Source organism: Corvus moneduloides, chromosome 4, assembly GCF_009650955.1.
Source record: "Corvus moneduloides isolate bCorMon1 chromosome 4, bCorMon1.pri, whole genome shotgun sequence".
NCBI classification, from domain to species: Eukaryota; Metazoa; Chordata; class Aves; order Passeriformes; family Corvidae; genus Corvus; species Corvus moneduloides.
This window is the reverse complement of record NC_045479.1, coordinates 4,174,558-4,193,891: the sequence shown is the minus strand read 5'-3', so window position 1 is coordinate 4,193,891 and position 19,334 is coordinate 4,174,558. Positions and strand designations below refer to the sequence as shown.

The 19,334-nt window shown below is 45.4% G+C and overlaps 1 protein-coding gene across 4 annotated transcripts in view; it reads right to left on the bottom strand.

Moving 5' to 3' along the window:
• RERG (RAS like estrogen regulated growth inhibitor) overlaps positions 1-11,192 on the bottom strand; it is a 96,577-nt gene extending 85,385 nt beyond the window's left edge. Inside the window, exons 1-2 of one of the 4 annotated variants that reach the window (XM_032106369.1) lie at positions 11,111-11,192; positions 9,426-9,600 (exon numbers count right to left, since the gene is read on the bottom strand). In XM_032106369.1, coding sequence (XP_031962260.1) covers positions 9,426-9,486 — 61 coding nt within the window. In that variant the 5' untranslated portion in view covers positions 9,487-9,600; positions 11,111-11,192. Of the gene's footprint in view, positions 1-9,425; positions 9,601-10,305; positions 10,592-10,631; positions 10,921-11,110 lie in introns of those variants that run through there. The other 3 variants (XM_032106368.1, XM_032106367.1, XM_032106370.1) reach the window with 3 other exon arrangements.
• Positions 11,193-19,334: the final 8,142 nt, after the last annotated feature.

Sequence of the window (19,334 nt, the reverse complement as noted above, 5' to 3'; positions counted from 1 at the left end):
GGGGTTTGGTGGGGATTTTTTGTTTGTGTGTTTTTTCTGCCACCCATGGGTCTAATACTGCATTCTTCTGTGGTGACTCCTCAATAATTTTCAATTTATTCTGCAGTGAAAAAATAAATAGCTCACTCTGATCTTTTCGCTTCTAATTCGTTCTTACACTTTCCTGCTTTGAATGACACTTTTGAAGTTCTCACTTGTAAAGCTCCTCTGGGTCAGTTGCTGGGTAGGTCAGAAAAAGATCATGGTTGACAACTCTGTCTAACTGGCTTCCACTGTTGTGGGGAGTGGGATTTTTGTTTCCCAGGGCAGGAGCAGAGATGAGCTGCTGACAAAAGCAGCTCTCTAGAGCAGGGTTGTGCAAATCTCTGACAGATTATATTATAGTTAGACTGAGAGCTGGATGGAAAGTATAGCCACATGAAGGGGAGAAAGGAAGTAAAGACAAGCTCCTTTTGTGCTTGTGGTCCTGTGGGTCAAAATGAAATTAAGCCCTACTAGTAGTGAAAGACGGGATTGCCAAATATGTTTTTAATGAAAATAAATGTTGCTCCTGTGCTTTATTTTGCTGTCAATAATTAATGTCAGTGCAAGAGCCGTAAAGGATCCCGCAGGGCTGACAGGGGTTGGGTCGCAGATGCTGCCAGCCTGGGAGCCGTCCATCAGGCTGGATCTCAGCAGCCCTGGCCCTGAAGAGAAGTCATGGAAAGGAGCTTTGGCAATGCCCAAGTCATAGTTCCCTCGGTGACTTGGGACGATCAGGCTTCCCCTTCCTTCACCTCAGTTCCCATACTGGCCACTTGAGGCCAGTCCCAGTGGCCTGCTTTGCAGGAGGGCCGTGGTGCTGGCCATTGTTCCCACAGCCCTTGGGAAAGCTACAGCGCTGTTCAAGCACCACAGAAATTCCCTCCCTGGGAGAGTGTATCCTGTGCACTGCCCAGTTGCATCCTTCCACCCTGAAAACTTTTCAAGCCACTTATCCAAACAGTTCCCCTGTGGTAACACCACTGCCCCAGGCCTGTGCTCTTGCTTGTCTGCAGCTTCTTTGCTGCTGGCCCCAGCGCAGCAGCAGCAGAACAACCCGGGAATGTCAGCAGCTCCGTGTGCTTTCAAACCCAGGCTGGATGTTTTCAACATATTCCCTCATTTTCCTGAGCGCAGACTACTGTCTAACATTTCTGGAAAGGCAGCTGGAGGCTCCAGCCAACTTCTAGGACATTTTAAAGCTGCACATATGTTTAATATATCTACTACTTCCTTCCCCAGGGCTTCATGCTTCTCTTGCCATTCATCTTTTCATGCTGCATGCACAGAATATGAGTTATCTACAGCATCACTGCCATAATAAATGGCACTTCCCAACACCTACATGGCAAATCCATTAGAAACTGTAACAGCTGCAGACTAACTCCAGCAGTGTGAATGCTCTACCTGGTGGGAAACAGCCATAAAAAGAACTTTTCCCATTCAGAATTATGAAAAGGCGATAGAAACAGATGCACCTCCCTCAGTTATTTTCCTGTCTCCAGGAAGAGGAGGTAGGAGTCAGGGAAAACAGAAGGGGCTGGTTTGATCTGAGGCAAATGGAAAGAAATGTGAGTTCAAACAGCAGGCCAGGTTGAGAGCTGGTGAGGTGGGAGTTCTGTAACTTTGGAGTGGCAATGGGGAGCACTCCATCAGCACCCCTCAAACTGCCTGTGGAGAGGGAAGGGAAGCTGAGGGGTGTCCTTGCCAAAGCTTTAATTGCCTCTGCAGCACGGGGTGTATAAAAGACTACCAATAATACTGAGCAAATGCAGGCTTGGAATAAAAGCAGGAAATGGATGAGGATGCCATGGTTCCCTCTCTCTCTTACAGCCATTCTTTGTCTCTCCTGCTCACCAGAGCGCTGGGAGTGCCCACCAGGCATGTGGTGAGAGGGTACAAACACCCTCAGTCACCAGCAGATAATCACAGCCCTGTAACCAGGGCTCAGCTAGAGCCTCATTGATCCTCCTTCTTTAAGGCAGTGTTAGTTTTTCATACGCCTAACGTATTTATTTGTGGGTGCTGTAAATGTACAAGGTTCAAGGATGGCACAAAAACAAATGCAGAAAGAGAGTTTGCTTGAGAAATACAGACATAACTTGTTTCTCCTGCTCTGCCACAAAGCCAAAATAGGTAAATTTACCCACTTCTACGACCAACACTAGCTATGTACAGATACACTCTGCTTCCCTTTTTAACCTGTGCAAAGCTGGCTCCATGCAACGACTGCCTGGAGCAGTCAAATCTTGGAACATCCTCAAAGTCCACACCAAGGAATGGATTCCAGGACAGAAGGAACCACTTCCTCTGAAGTGACTGTTCTTTGCTGCATCACACCACTGCTGCCAGGATTAGCTCATCTGGATCTCACGTCCTGAGCATTTGATGATGCACAATGCACTGACAGTGTGGGCAAAGAAGGAGCTGGGGATGAGAAACAGAGATGGGAGGAAGCCCAAAGTGAGGAGGGTGAGAAAGGAACTGTAAATACAAAGTTTTGTCCTGTGAAGTATGAAGCCATTTCACCATATGCAGTCCCTGGGGAACATGTACAGTTCTAGGGAACCGGCAGGGGGAGAGGGGAGGGTGACAGCTGAGAAGAAACATGGCAAGAAAAGTAGATGCAAGGCAAAGGGACCTCCGATATCAGGGAGGTAAACAACAAGTTTGTGGAAGAATAAAAATCTTGCTGTTTCTGAAAGGATCTCCCAGTGCCCTGGTGGGGAACAGCAGGCTGACCCAAACACTGCAGGCCTTTATCACACCCTGACAAACCCTTCCTGGGACTCCACCAGGGAGCTTTGCAGCTGCCTTTGGCAAAACTGCAGGAGACAAGTGGGCAGGGCAGCTATCTTATCAAAGCAAGAGCTGCAGGGGGTGGCTAGGCACAGGCCTAGGGAAGAATTTGTGCTGCACACATAAATCTTGAATCCTGGCATTCCTTCCCCAGTAATCATACAGCAGGCTATATTTAGCCCAACCTAAACAAAAAAGGAAAAAAAAAAAAAAGAACAGCAGGACTAGTTTTAGCTCTAACAGCTGCCACTAGCTGCTCAGAGGGGATACAGGTAGAGCTGATGTCAGATGTAGTTAAATGAGATGGAACAGGGGAGGCAGCCACGCTTGAATGAACAACGTTGGCATTTGGTTAGAGAAATCCCGCATTTTATTATTCCATGGTTAGCCAGAAGGAAGATCAAATGTCGTGCAGAGCATGAATGGTTTCTGCTACACCAAGGACAAGGCTATAGTGAACCATGGATAGGCAAACAAGCAGAGGAAAGGGAGGAGGTTACACACACAAGCAGAGCAAATGTTTGTATGTCTAGCCCAGGTTCCTGGTGTTCCTTCTCTTTAGTTCCAGCACGACAAGAATCAACAAAGGCAGTTTATGGAAAGACTGTTGACTAAAGAGCTTGTATCTGTGTGGTAAGGCCACAATGCAACTTCCTTCATCCATGGATGAACCTGGGGCTCACCCTCTAACTAGGCATCAACATCATCCACTGGACAGGAGCTTGGGAAGGTCATTGCAACACAACTGTTTCCTTGCAGTATCACTTGCTCCAAGGGGACACATTTGTATTCTTGCTGGGGAAGAAATAATCTTAAAATTAGTGACCTAGTTACTGCTACGACTTAGACACCTACATGCACAGTACCTTCAGAGAACCTGGAGCTGGTTGAAAAGTGTAAAACCAGAGAATGTAAAAAGTAGGAGTGTTTTATGAGTACTTTACCAGCAAAACAATACAAGATGATTAATAAACCTGTATTAAACCTGATCACTGAATAATCACTTAAGCATCTGGTTGTCGTTGCCATTCCTAAGAACAAAGGAAAAAAAGCCAACTGATCTGCTATGCTAGTGTAAGTAAAAAAACCAGGAAACAAAAACAAAACCCACGGCAGAAAATCCAGTGTCTTTCCATCCACATTTCTGGATTTCAGAGGCACCTTATCACAGTAATCCTCCCTCCAGACATCAGGTGGTGTAGCATGGACTTTGAAGATCTTGTGGCAGCTTTCCCTGCCTTACTAGAAGAGCTGTGAGCTTGATAACTAATCACTCCTTTATAACTCATGTTTCCTCTGCAAAAGTCCCTGAAATGCAACTAGTGGGGGAAAATATATGAGCAGGGATTTGTGAAGTAGAAAAATCACTTTGGGCTTCTTTCCCAGTAACCCACAGGGTTTTTTGAATGGGGGTGGGGTGACAATGAATGCAGTTTTATTTCCCATATGCCCAGACCTTGCAACTGGGAAGTGATCCCTGGTAGCGCGTTTCAGACATATCCTCAAATAATGAAAACAAACCACAGATTTGTTGAAGGACACTCTGGCTTGGCTGCTGCTTGAGTTTGTTCTGCAGGAACTTTCAAAACCAGGTATCTTTCTCCCAGGTATGTTCCCCCATCCTGGCTTAGACATGGGAAAAGAGCATAAGCCAACAGATACAAATACATGTCTGCTCAGGACTTTCCCAGCTGTGACTCTAAAATAACTGGAGTTGCTGAGATCTTCATTTCTGTGACGGCACAGGCTCTTTGCGAGGTGACACCTACCAAAACCACATTTCTGGTCACCCTTTTGCCCAAATGGAAGCATCCGAGCTGTTGCTGGATCGAAAAGTGACAACAGCCCCGTGCCTCACGTACCTGACAAGCAATGATTTGCTTAGAATCCGACACATTTATTGGGGGAAGCCTGTGGGAGCTTCAGGATCTTCCCTGTTGCTGAACCCTGACACCAAACCATGCCATAAATCAAGTCCCTCCTGATGGGAGAGAATTTCCTGAAAGTCCTTGCAAGGAGTTTCAAAGATAAACCGAGACTTTTCCTGGAGTTTCAATGCTGCTGGATAGTTGTTTATTAAGTCTTATCAGAGGAACAGAGCCACCAGCCTGACCCAGGTACAGCATAGAGCACAGAAAAGCAGGAGTGAGAGCTCTCTATCAAGATTTACACAGCCTTTTAAAGATCATTTAACCAATGCTTACTAAAAATGTGTATTATTTTCACTTTCTTACCAATTATTCAGTGACACAGCCAGGAACTGTGGAATTTTCTATCCAATCATTCCAAACTACTTTTACTGCAGAACATGGAGTAGTAGAAGAAGGAGAAGAAGGTTTAGAGAACAACAACAATCCTCCATTTTGATATTTTTTACTCTTATCTATTTACTACAAAGAGAAACCCAAAACCTCTGAATTTTTTACCCTGTGACAATCTTACATAGTAGTCTATCACCTAATTCCCACCACTGTATTTTCTAGTTGTTGTCTGACTGTTGGTAATTTTTTCCAAGGTTGGAGGCTAAACCAGTGTTGTTCAGGGGGGTAAGAACCCTTAAAAACAGGCAGAGAAATATTCTCAGCACTCCGGGTTCCTACAGAACCCATAGCAAAACCCACAAATTCCTTGTCCCATTCCTCGGCTGCAGCTGCATGGCCCATCCAGGCACATGAGAACTGCCTCTGCCAGGGGCTGGCCAAAGCACCCGTGCTAACACACAAACTTGGAGTGCTCAGCCTGGCATACACACAGCAAAAAGGCACGCTGGATAGCACACGCTGCAGCTGGACATTGTCTCTTTCTTGGCCAAAACAGAAAGGCTCCTAAGCAGAGGTATTTTGAGCATTCATAGTCAACTGAGTTATGAGTTGGAAAAGCATCAGCCATGCACTGTTAATCCAGCCCTGTTTTTCTCCTCTGGTTCATACATTTTCGCTCCTCTTTAGATTTCTGGGCACATACTGTGTCTTATGATGACATGGAAGAACATGGCCTTTAAGCCTTTATTAATTGCTACTACTGTAGTTTTAAAAGGAGCTATTTAGGAAATCCTCAGTTTTGTTACCATAGGAATGAAGCTGTAGGATTCAGTGAAAGAACAATTTAAACAGCAGTGTTTAAGTAATTCACTTCAACTTTCATTCTCTGCTCCATCCAAGCTCCTCTTGGCCGTAAAGAAAAAGGCTTTAAAAGCTCTCTCCCCTCCTCAGTGCTGCTTGACTCCAGCCCAAATTAGGAGGTACAGCCCTGTTATCTATAGCAGGTCTCAGCAATGTCCCTTCCCACCCACAGAGCACTTCCTCCTCTTCCCGAGTGAGGCAGCTGCAAAGTGCTCCTTGGCTCAGGCAGAGCTCCTCATCTGTTTTTTTTCAGCTGTTTTAAAACAGTGTTTATGCAGCTTTTATACAGTAAGAATGGGGTGAATGGAGGAGCATCTAGTCCACTGGACGAGAGCAGGCTGGGATGCTCGCACCTGATGAGTTTGCCCACTACTCAGTGTAACTCTGAGCTGGGAGAACTTCTGCGTGCCTCTTTCTGAGCTGGTTTGCTCTTCTTCTTCCATTTGAAAGGTTTAGGTTGCATTAAAAGGGCAAAACAGGACAGGTGAGTTGATTAGCCACTCTGCTGGTCTTCTCCAGCAGGCAGAGGGAGACAAGGCAAGGAAGAACACTGAAATGCTGACACATTAGCTATTACCTCTTGTTTGTTTTTTAAACCTTTGAACCGTGGAAACGTGATAAGCAGCAAGAAAAGTGGAGTAAAGTTTTGTTTTCCTTGGATTTAACTCTTTTGAGATGCTGTCACTATTCACACTTGTGAGCAGTGTTCTGGTTTCCCCACCTCACGTTTGGGAGAGTCTTGGAAGGGATTGCTTTGTAGAGCAGGGAGTCTTTCACCCTTTGAACGGATGTCTGGCATTAACGATGAGATGGGGATGTTCCTTAGCTCTCAGTAATGCTAACAGGTCTAATGACTGCCTGAGGGACAGCTTTAGCTCCCCACCCATCCTGAAGCACAGCACTCCTTTCTCCGTTGCTGCTTTGACTCACTGATCCTAAGTCTGGGTCAGGAAGTGGAAGAGGAGCCTGTCCAGGACATTACAAAGTGTGTCTGTAACTTCAGAGATGCTGTCAGGTGCTTCAGCCACTTACAGATTAAGAACCTAATGCCTGGCTCTTCCTCAGCAAACAAAGATGAGCCAGGAAAGCAAGCCAGTGGCCATATTTTGGCATGACTTTCTGGCAATTACAGTGACCCTATTTATCACCCAATGTCTCCTTTTCGTTGCATGTATGCTCCAGCATTCTGCCTTGTGCTCTTGCTTCTAGAGCCTGGCTTATCTTTCAGCTGTCTGGCCAAGTCTGCTCCAGTAAGCGATGACCCCAGGATCCTGTCTCCACAACACATGACAAACGGGTCACAGGGACAGGGAGTGACATGGTTACACTAAAAAAGACACCATCAGCACTGTTCTAGCAGGGTATTGCCCACCAGAGCCAGCTATCTGGAGACTGCTTTGTGTCCAGCCCTGTTTTTAGTAAAGGTGGAATGGCACTTTCACAGCTCCCACTGTTGTTACTGTTGGCTACAGGCAAATAGGTATTTTCAGACACCACCCCCCTCACACACACACACTTATTTCTCTGGAGTTGGCCAAGCTGTTGAAACTGGATCCTTTTATGGGAATGTACAAGAGGGGTTTTCACAAGCAAGCTGGAGATTCTGGGAGGCACAGTTGCTGCTCTGTTGAGGTAGCTGATAGCGCTCTGTGGTCCTTCCACTCCATTAAATTCACCTTGTTGTGCTGCCCACTTATTTGTGCTTTCATTTCCACACATATTCACATATGTATGGTCACAGTCAAAAGAGGGGACCTTATTCATATTTTATGTAATATTTCCTTGCATCTCAAAAGGGAATAAAAAGAGAGAGGAGGAAGACTTCGAAGGACTAGGATGTTTTTATTGGCTTTCCCTTTGTCTCCCACCCGGTTCCAGAACTACAGGAAAACATTTTTACTGTTTATGCTATCCTAGTATATATTGAAGTCTTCAAAAAGGATACAACAGGTAAAAAAGGCTCTTGTTGATCCTATGCTGGTGTAGCATTTTAACTGAGCACTTAAAAGGTAGTTTTGTATTTTTTAGATATAAGCTTTCAAACTACTAAGAAAGCCAGGGTGAGGGGACTCTTTCAGTGTTTCAGTTTTCCTGCAAATATTTCAATGTTCTCTTGCATTATTTTGAATCCAGCCAAAAGACTGGACAACCACAGAAACCATCAACTGAATATAAGATAAACCCAAAGGGGAACCACTGAAGTTGCAAAACTTGGGTCGGACAGTGAAACATGAATACAAAAGAGGGGATGGGGTGAGCACAGCAGGGAAGAAGGAAGAGTTTAAACTTATCCCAGTATATTATCAGCATTCCCTCAGGCATTCTATTCAAAAAGGTGGAATTTAATCTGCATTGCCTTTGAATAAGCAGTATAATCTCTAAGAAATTCTGCCTCACATATGCCTTTCTTCCTGATAGCTGACAGAGCTGCTTCGCTGACAGTGTTCTGGTGAAATACCCTCTGGGTAAATGTGCTTTTATAAACAACCCATTCCCAAGTTACTGAAACTGTAATACATTTATGGGACAGCACCTTGGCATGTGTAATATAAAAGTCACTTTGGGGAACTGGAGCTGGTTGATGGCAGCTGAGTCTAGCTTAATGCTCTTACCAGGACATCCTATCTCCTGCCTACTCTTGTGCAGATTTTTTCTAAAATAAACAGGATCTTGCAGTTCCCAAACTGCCACAGGAGCATGATTAGGCTCAGTCTCCTCATCTCCCCATCCCTGTGGTGCAAGGACTTGTTAGAGTGGTCATGGAGCTGTCATGTTAATGCAACACCCCTGAACTACCCAACTGCAACCCTCACACTCTGCTCCTCGTCTCACCGGAGGAAAGGCTGTCTGTAGAAATGGATTTTTAACATTTGTGCCTCCCCCTTGTGTCTCTACCACACCAACTCGCCAGACTATGTTTATTTCTCAAAAGATCTCTACAAATGCACACTTTACACATGGTGTTGCCATAATTTCCTGGTAAATATGTAAACCCAGGAGAGCACAGAGAACAAAACTTCTTTGAGTTGCTGAGTCTAAAATTTCCTGTGGAATTCAGCCAGAATTACAACTGTTACAGAAGTCACCTAATACTTAACAGAGGCTAGGGAGCATAATATTCCATGCCTTCATTGAGCACAAGCTATGAAGAGACAAATTGAACATTACTAACTCTGTTTCCCCAGGAAAAAATAATGTTGCCACTCACTTCATGAAAAATGGGTTTGATTTGGGCTGGGAAATTTGTTTTGCTGTTGTTTGCTGTTGGGCTTTTTTTTAAAAAGTGATAAAAGTACTTTCATTTGATAGAACCTAGAGAAAATAACATGAAAAGCCAAGGAAGAGAAAATTCCTGGCCTGATTCCAACCTCCCCGACAAGAAGGGGGTCAGAGATGCCCTTTTTTACCAGGAGTTTGTCTGCACAGAGGGAGCAAAAAGTTACCTGATGACAAGCAGAAGAAAAAATCAGAAGTCAAACATACCTGACTTGCCCACGCCAGCTCGACCAAAGATCGCCAACTTCACTTCTGCACTCTTGGCCATGCTGGAAGGAACACAGGGCTGGCAAACTCACTCAGTCACCAGAAGTGAAGCAGAAGAACAGTTCCCAGCTCCTGCCTTCAGCTTCACCGTGTCATTGTGACGTCAATGCAGAGCCTGGGGAAGAACACCACAAGGATGGAACTGCAAGGAGCCAGGCTCTCCCTTTCCCCTGCCCGCCCCCTCCTTTCTTCTTCTTTTTAAATAATCGTGATAACTGATGCTATGTTCCTGCTTTGAACACTGCAGTAACACCACTGACACATTTGGCACTGTTTGTGCAGAACCCACCTTCAGCTTTCTGGCTATTCCTCTTTGCTTCACACTGGCACTGTAAGATTGCAAAAGGTACTTAACAACCCCAAGCACCTGCCTTGCAAGGCTCCTAAGGATTTATTTCTTCCTTTCTCTTTCAGCTGAAATTGCATATATTTACTGTATTTGAATCACATGCAAGGAATTGTTTTTTGTAGAATATATTTAATAGCTGTGAGCACTCACTAGTAGTGCCTGCAGATAGCTAATCTTTCCTTGAGCCCTCCAGCTCCAAAAAGGTTTCAATTACTCAGCTGCAGTTGCCTAAAACCCTCCAAGCACTTGTACCTTGCTCACTGCCCTAAACAAGTCCATACCTAGAAAGTTCTCTAGCGCTCCTTTTTAAGCTGCCTGAGCTCATACACAAACATTCAGCAAAGCATGGGGTTAGCAAAAGGATGCCAGAGTTTCTGGTACGGCACTTCGAGCATGGGAATTATCTATATTCACAGTTTTGCTGCATGACCTTGATTTTGCTAACCTGGACAGTAAAATCTATAACCATACCTGTCATTGTAGAATGCTTTAAAATCTTCCGTGAAAACACGGCAATCGTGATGATGATGATCCTCAGCCCTGAATAAAACGTCAAACACTCGGTCTCCCCTTAAAGCGGGGTAGAACTTCACGTGTGAATGCAACCAGTTACGGGTTTGCTGTTGAGCTGAAGTACCCACTTTAGCCGTAAATTCTAACAGTGGCGTAGGATGCTTCCCATGTCAGCACTCCTCGCTCTACAGCAAAATGCATTTCTAACATATTTCTTGAAAAAAAAAAAACCCTAAGGCTTTTTCCTATAGGAAAACGCTTGTAAAAAGAAAAAGTAAAGACACCTTACATCGAGAACGGTCCCGATTCATCTCTGACGGCTAAATGCTCCCGATTCCTTTTGCCTAAGAGTAAGTATCAGACCACTCTCACTCTGGACGCACAGATAGAGGCACGAACTGTTTCGGGACGTGGCGGGATGGGACACTCAGGGACTGGGACACCGGCGTTTGCCTCCCGCGAAAGCTCCCGGCCGCCCGCAGCAGAACTGCCGCCCCGCTCCGGCCCCGCTCCGCAGCCCCGTTTCACATTTCCGTGCAGGTACTCATTCCTGGCCGCCGGCTCCGTCCCTGCGGGCGGGCTTTGCTCCCCACCGCTCCGGGCAGGTGCCGCTCTCCCTCCCGCCCGGCGCAGGGCGGCTCCCGCGGCTGCGGCCCCCGGCGCTGCCCGGCCCCGCACGCTGCGGGCACCGCGCCCCCCGCGCCGCATCCTCCCTTGTGCCCGCACCCGCCGGGAAGCCCCGCGCCGCCCGCCCGGCGCTCACCTCGGTGCGCGCTGCTCGGCGCGGCCCGGCCCGGCCCCGGGCGCTCCCGCCGGCGCAGCGGCGCGGCCGCACAATGCGGAGCGTCCGCACAATGCGGAGCGTCCGCACAATGCGGAGCGTCCGCCCGCCCCTCCGCCCCTCAGCCCGGCCGCGGCTCCGCAGCGCCCGCCGCGCCCGCGCGGACCTGCCGCGCCCCCTGCGGGCCGCCGGGAGCAGCGCGCACCGGGCGGGCGCGGAGCCGAGCGGGAGGGACGCGGAGCGGGAGGGATGCGGAGCCGAGCGGGAGGGACGAGGAGCGGGAGGGATGCGGAGCCGAGCGGGAGGGACGAGGAGCGGGAGGGATGCGGAGCCGAGCGGGAGGGACGCGGAGCGGGAAGGACGCGGAGCGGGAGGGACGCGGAGCCGAGCGGGAGGGACGCGGAGCGGGCGCCGGGCGGGACACAGAGGGCGGCCGAGGCTGCTCCGTCCCTCGCGGTAGCGTCCCGAGAGCGTAACCCGTGCCCAGCGCGGTGCCCGAGAGGAACGGACGCAGCCCTGTAATCGGCGCGTTCGGCGGTACCGCAGCCTTTAATTATGTGGGACAGCGGCTGCTGTTCACTTGCATGGATTCTGAGTAAGCGCTTGCCGGGCCAAGGATGCTCCGCAGCTTATTTTAACATCTCAAGTGCTCTCCTTCCCTCTCTCTCTCCTTCGGTGCTGCTCACCAGTACCAGGCTGTGCCACGCTGTGCAGAGCCAGTCTCTCCTGTCCCGACACATGTGACAGCAAAGTGACAGCAAAGTGACAGCAGGGCTGCTGCCCCATCAGACTGCTTTCCAGTAGCACCAACTTCTTACTCTGAGCGTTTCCTCCCGACTTCCCCGCTTGGCTTATGGCAAAAGAAAGTGTTGTTATTTCGATTTGCAAACGGGCAGAAGTAATCATGTAAATACCTCAGCCTCTGCAAGAGGTTCGTGTCAGAGCCGGGGATCAAGTTCTGAAATGGATAGGACCGAATTCACCGGACAGCTCTTACTTCCTTGTTTATTAAACTATCCAGTAATGTAAAGATACATTAGTAACAGATGTGAACCAGAGCTGGAAAGCACTTAGAGTTCAGTGGATGTTCCTGCTCTGTTTCTGTTCCAACTCAGATCTGAATGAGATATCAGATGAGTGAAAGAAAAAGCTCCCCCCTCACTGTCTTCCTTCATACAAAATTAAATAGAAGTTGGATTGGAAAAGATTTCCATAGTCCAAGTCTCTCTCTACAGGAGCAGGATAAGCGTTTAGGGAGCAGGGTGGCAGTCCTGAGAAGAAATGAGAACCTAATTCCCTCTCAGAAGTGCCAGTTGCAGGCACTCAGGAGCAGATCTTAAAATAGCTGCATTGCATATCACGGAAAAGAAAGAAAGAAAAAAAAAAATTAGAAGGCAGATGTGAAAGCAGTAGTGTGGTTTATGCTTTATTTCTTAAAAGTAAAGGCTTCTCTCACTGCTTGGTTTGCATAATTTAGAGGGATTAGCTTTTTCCATCCTCCTAAGAGAGCAACTAATGTGTATTTTGCATCTGGGGAAATGTGTGTTAGTCTCGAGGCCTGACATTTGTTTTATGTCTATGGAATTCACCCTGCATGGGGCTGTCAAATTAAATACGATAACTGGCTTTTCCAAAACAGCAGATAATTTATTGGTCATTAAAATCCCAGTGGCTGTGCAGTCAGCTTGTGCTGAAGTCTCTTATTGGTGCCAAGGCATAAGAATTCAGCCAACACTAATTGTGGGCACAGGCAAAGGTTTCAGAGGGTTGAGACCCAAGACTGGTCCAGGAGTGCTCCAGTTGCTATTTGTTTTCTGTGTACTCTCTGTGTTTCACAATGTTGGTGAGTTTTTGGGTGGTTTTTTCCTACCCAAAATGGATTTTGAAAGCCTTAGACTTTGGTCCTGTAGATCAAGGGCCACCTTGCTTTGTCATAAGCAGCAGTTTTTTGGTTGTTGTGGCTGACGTGGTATATTTTCTCAATTGTTCTGCCATTTGTGCTGATCAAAAAATGTGCTTGTGGGTGTTACCCTGGCATGGGTAGTGAGATCAATGAGTGAAGTCCATCACGTGGCTGACTGCCTGAAGGATGGGAGGTTCCTTTTCTGCCCTTCCATTTTATGAAAATTTGGGAGAGGGGAAGCAATGCTGGGGTCTGATCCCTGATGATCTGTGTGCTGTCAGTCTGAATTCAGCCTGACCCAGCTGAAAATCAGGAGAGCCCTCTTCCCCATCCATCAGAGCCAAGCATCTTAGATTTCCCCCTTTTGCCTCTTAATGAGTCATAGTGTTTCACAGCTTAATTAATTTTTGAAAATAGCACTTTGGTGTATTTAAAAATATTATTCTCATTTCACCAGGAGGAAGAGCAATCCCAGCACAAGAAGGTGGATATCTTATGGGAATTACTGGCTGAAATGAAGTTGAGGGAAACTCAGTGCTCTTGGCAGGATCCTTTTCTACAGCTGTCAAAGCACTGAAGTGTTTCTAGCCACAGTCATCAGTGAGTTTGTCCATGGCTTTGTGACTCCTGTGGGCAACACTGAGCCTTGTTACAGGGCAGAGCAGGAGACCTCCTCTCCCTTGGGGAGCCCAGGCACAGCAGATACGTCACTGCTGAAGAGCTGGTCCCATGCATGCTGTGAACATGGAAACTGTGGCCGCAGCTGCATGGTGTGGGATATATCTGGCTTAGCTCCCCTGATAACCTGGCTGCACCCCTTTTTAATTAGGAAGATGCCACCAGTGGTCCAAAACAAGGATTTTGGTTCATTTGTGGTCTAGTAAATGCCTGCAGTCTGAGCTTTAGACAACCCTTCTTCACCAGAAACCTCGATGGCTGAGGAGCGGATAACGAAATAGGAGTGTGAACAGCTTGAAATGCCAATGGAGCCAGATATTCTTAAGCCAAGGCAGAATTCTGTTTCAGGATTGATTAACAGAGGTCTATCCAAGCAGTTACAGTTGACAGAAGTATTTTAGAAACACTCACAATTTCAAGTACCACTAAATAATACTTTACAGGCTTAATAAGATGTATCCAGGTGCTGGCAAAGTCCAGAGGGTTCTTTCTGCCTGGTCTGAAGGTGCTACTTGTTTAACATCAAGTACTTCCACTGGCTTATTTTTTCATCCTGGACGCTTCTGGTGTGTTTTCTGAAGGTGGTTTTTTTTGTGTGAAAGCCAATGACATTCGATTCTTGAAAGGTGAGAGAGAGGACTGGTGTGACACTGCAGGCCTGACAGCTAATATGTGAAGAAGACATATGAGCAGGAAAGGAGCTGAAGGTGTGGGTTGTTTGGGTTTTTTTTTTTCATTTTGGAAATCCCATTGTAGACGGCAATTTTGTAGGTTTAAGCAACTTCCAAAATGAGATTTGGGCATGGGGTTTGTTGAGGCTCATGAGAGACGAAAAACAAGATGCAGATTTCAGGAGGTTATTTAGGAGTCTCTGAATCCTGTGGAACTGAGTGGCATTTCATCTTCTGAGCACCTTTGTGCAACTGAGTCCAAGTATGTACAAACTGTAGAGCAGATCATGCCACTGGTGGGATGGATGAGGGAACAGACTCCTCTGGTACCATTCCTGCAGTAAGGAAGGGGCTGTTGAACTCAGGACTATTGTCTTTGCTGCTGTTGTGGAGAACAGCCCAGACCTGCCACGAGGATTGGTCTAGAACAGGATATCCTGTCCTGTCCTGTCCTGAATATCTGGTCAGAGCTGGATCCTTGCATTAAAAGGCAGATCAGTGACTTGGTCTATTTTTCACCCTTCCTTCCAGCCCTTCTGCTGGGAGCTGAGATGATAGTTTGTAACTAGTAGAAAAACTACCCAATAATAGCATGTTAACACAATATTTGCAGCTGTTACTAAAGGTTCACAGGGAAAGATTCAGATTGTTTTCTTAATTTTCAGAGAATATCTTCCAAATGTTTTTGTGTTGGCTCTCAGCAATGTACATAAATCTGCTCAGTTACACTAATCTAGCACAGTGGAAAATGTTGCAACTTTGTCATTAAATTATGGATAAACTTTGCTGTTAGCTTGGCTTGTAGTCAGTATGAAATATTGCTGTTTTAAATTAATATGGCATTTTCTCCTACTTTCCCTGGTAGCTTATGAAATGCTGAGTTTGTAGTGATGGGTTTTCTTGTGTGTAAGCTAAGCATTTATAACTGCTTTTCCTCTCCACTTTTTCCTCAATGTATAGAAGAAAAATCAAATACCCAATGCAGGCTTTATTCCTTTGAAGTGTTTATTTCTAGTAGAACAAATAAGACCCCAATCCTGTGAGTATTTGTTTGTGTTTAGCCTTACACAGGCAGGCTTAATGGAGTGGCCAAAGGAGGTACAACTTCCCCATCAGTACCACGTGAAGGTGCTCTGTGCAGAACCCAGGCTTCAACATTTTGTCCCATTTGGCTCCATGAGGTGCCAAAACAGGGCACAGGAGGTGAACATGGGATGCTCTTCACAGCACGGTGTGGATCTCACACATGCAAATGCCTCTGCGCTATGTCCTAATGCAGACCTTCTGTCTCAGTAGGCATTTGGCACGTTTGTGCAGAGATGTAAATACACAGCTTGGGTTTCTTGCAGTAGCAAGATTTTTATCAGGTGTATTTAACAGTGATACATGAGCAAAGCTGAGAGGCACAGCTCAGCAGGAGCTATTGCCAAGCAGAGGAGCAAGGTACTAGCTCATGTTTTGTAACACATGGCCAACACATTCCCTTCATATTGCCCAAGTTAAAATTCTGCTAATCTTTGTTTTTTCAGCCATTCAATAGGTTGTGTCCTGAGAGTCTGTCCCTAAAAATGGGCAAGCTGAGAGTCCACACTCAGCTGTGACAGCTCTGACTCCATCACGACTTGGTATGTTATTATTTGGTTTGCTCTTTGCTGAGGTTTCGCTCTTCTGGTATTGTGTATCTCCCTCCACGCTTACTCAGATCACAGAGAAATTGTTTAATAGGTTTTTGTTAATGTAAATAGAATTGCTGTATCATCAAAAAGAAAGCAGGGTGACTGTCACTCTCTTGCACATATTTTTTAATGATTAAATATCTACTTACTGAAAACCCGAGCAAGTTCAGTTTCTGCACCAAAATAAGTTTAAACTAAAAATTAAATCACCTACAGAGTAGTCTGCACACAGGCTAGAACTCTTCTGCTAGAGAGATTTGTGTTATGGTTTTAATAAAGTACACTTACAGAATTAAAACCCACTGGTAACAAACGCAACAAATTTAGCAACAAATGTGCAATCCCAGACTTTATTAATGAATAAGTTACACTGGTGTGTCATCTTAATTTCTTACAGATGTATTCATGTTCTTTGAAAGGACCAGTGGAAATTGTCATAAATTCATTTGCCATTCACATTAATGAATGCTAGCCCTTTTTCTTCCTCTGTGGTATTATGGATGCAATCTGGATTGCTGTAGGGACCCCACTGTAATTCGTCATTGCCCCAGTGTTCAAATCCTCTGGTGGAACCCGATATTGGTGTCGACAACATCTGGAGTTTTATGTCTCTCATCTTTTTTCTGCCTCCTTCCTTCTGTTTAATCAAGAGAATGGGAAGGGGAAATTGCTGCCATTGTTAATATCTTCAAGACACTGAGTGATTGCCGGGTTTGGAGCATAGTCACACCTAGGAGGGAGGAGACACAGGTCTGTTCAAGAGGTGAGACTGAGGAGCAGCTGCTTTCAGCACACTGCAGTGCCAGTCATCACGGCACGCCTGGAGAGGCAGGAGGACACTCTTCCATCTTCTATTCTGAATCCAAGCAGTGGCTTTCCCCTTTCACAGAAGAGTGTCTTGGCAAGCATGTTCCCTGTTTCTTTCACTGGGGCCATTCCATGCTCTATAAAACAGTTCTGTACTTGTATCAAGGAGAGACATAGGCTGATGTAGATTTTAAGCAGGAATCTTTATCTGTGACTGATCAGACCCTGACTTCTTTCCTAACAAATCCTTCAGATGCAAGTCCATTCTCAGGGCCTGGATATAAATGAGCTCAGGAATGCACTGCAAGGTAAATCTTGAGTGTGGATTGTTCCTTAGCTTAGAGTGTGTCTGCCTGTCCTTACAGTGTGTGACAATACACTGCTTTGTGGGAATGCGACCTTGGCCCAAGAGACACATTAATGTTTATAAATTGTCCAGAAATGTGCTTTCCCCTGTCCTGTCTGCTGCACTTGGGAGGGGCTCACACAGAGATAATTCATCATCCTCCTTCAAGTCTAGCCTTTAAAAGTCCTCCTTGCTGTAATACCTAACATCAGTTTGATAAATGTTTGTCTGCAAATATGTTATGACCACTGCCTATCGTGCTAAGGAATATTTTCGGTCTTGGTCCTTCATCTATCCAAATCCACCAGTTGTCTTCCAGGGACAGTGAGTGCATCCAAGCACTCTGCAGCTGGAATGGCCTCTGTGCAATTCACATCCATGGGATGGTGACACATCTTGTAAACATCCTGAAGGAAAAGTAGTAAGTACACTTTTCAGTCAGGGACTGGATGATCTGCTGTCCACGAGTCTTGCAAACTCAAATCTGATTCACCTGCCCAGGGCTGTTGGGGGCTGAATGATTTCTTCTCTCCTCCCATGTGTGCTTGGACTATGTAATTTTGCCTTAAAGTGTATTCCTTCTCTTTGGTGCTGTTTTAGAGAATGATTCACTGGGATTTGTATTGCCACTTTTCTCCGCAATACTTGGGTGCAAGTTCTACAAGAAAAACCCCAACCAACTATTGAAATACTTGACATGTTAGGGTCATCTAAATACTTTTTTAGAACTGTCCCTGAATTCATTATGTATAAGGTGATCAAGGAATTTAGGAGCCTCAGGCTCCTCTCTGTTCAGGGCACAGCTGGTGAAGGTAATCAGCTCTTCCAGCAGTATAGGAGATATTTGTAGCTGGTAACAGATGCTGGGCATTTCTGTGCTGCTCTGTGACTGCAAGACACGAGGTGATGGCGCTGGTGGGGAATCCATCCTCATCTGGAAATCATTATTGCTAATCAGTCTGGCTTTTGTGTACTAATTACTGTTATCATATTACCTGTCAGAGTTTCTGGGACTGGTTTCTGAGACTTTGCGTGTGCACTGAAAGTTTCAGGCATCAACAAAGTCCTTTAGGCACCGTTTGTAAGTGAGTGATTAATAAACCGACATAAAAGTTTGCTAGAACAGAATGAGAGAAGCAGAGATACCCTCCAAGGAAACAACAGAAAATGTTAAAAAAAATTGGTGTTACAAGCCCAAATTTCCCAGCATGTTATCCTGTGAAGTGGAGAAACTCTGAAAAGACCTATTTTAAAAAGCAACAAGTAATGCCAAAATTTCAGGAATCTTTAAAGCACTTGTTAAATTCCTGTGGACTCCCTGCTCAACTGGTGGCACAGCTTGAAGGATTCAATAAAAAGCAGTAATTATAACAGCAGAAAAACCCCTCCTAAGATTAAGTCTCTAGTTCTTTACCCAGGGTTCCCATCTTCATATAAACACAAATCCCATGGAAAACAGTGTAACAGTGTAATTTTTATGGAGATTAACTAACTAAGCAGTCACTAGTTTATTTAAGCTGTTCATTATTTCAGTATCCACTGATGGTAAGATTGCAGGAACACAATGAAGTGTGCTCCTTAAGAAACACTATTCTCTAATGCCTGTACTATACCTTTAATGAGTATGGTATCATCCATAATAATGTATTTTAAAAATTCATTAGATGTTCTGGGATGTAATCAGAAAAAAGATTAAAAGAATAGATGTTTCATTTTGAAATACTTAGAGGTAATACTTTAAATCAGTTTAACTTATTTTTTGTTTCGGCTTCAGCTAGAAAAAAAAATTCTACAGGAAACTTATAATTTAGAACAATGAATAGAGCTGCAATATTCTTGCACGGTTAAAGAACATGCTGTCCAATGGTACATTGTTTTTTTTCATTTGTTACTTGAATGTTCTGTCTCAGGAATGAAATAGCACTTTTTCTCCAGTCACACAAGATTGCTGTTTAGCCTCTTAATGCATGCAGGTGCAGAGCAAATGGGCACTGAGAAAGAATGTATCAAATGAAATAGCTTAGTTATAAGAATTTTATAGTATTTTGGCTGGTGTGGATTAAATTTACTCTAAACTGTGAAATCTTAAACAAAAACCACCAGTACCTTTTCCACAGTCAAGATG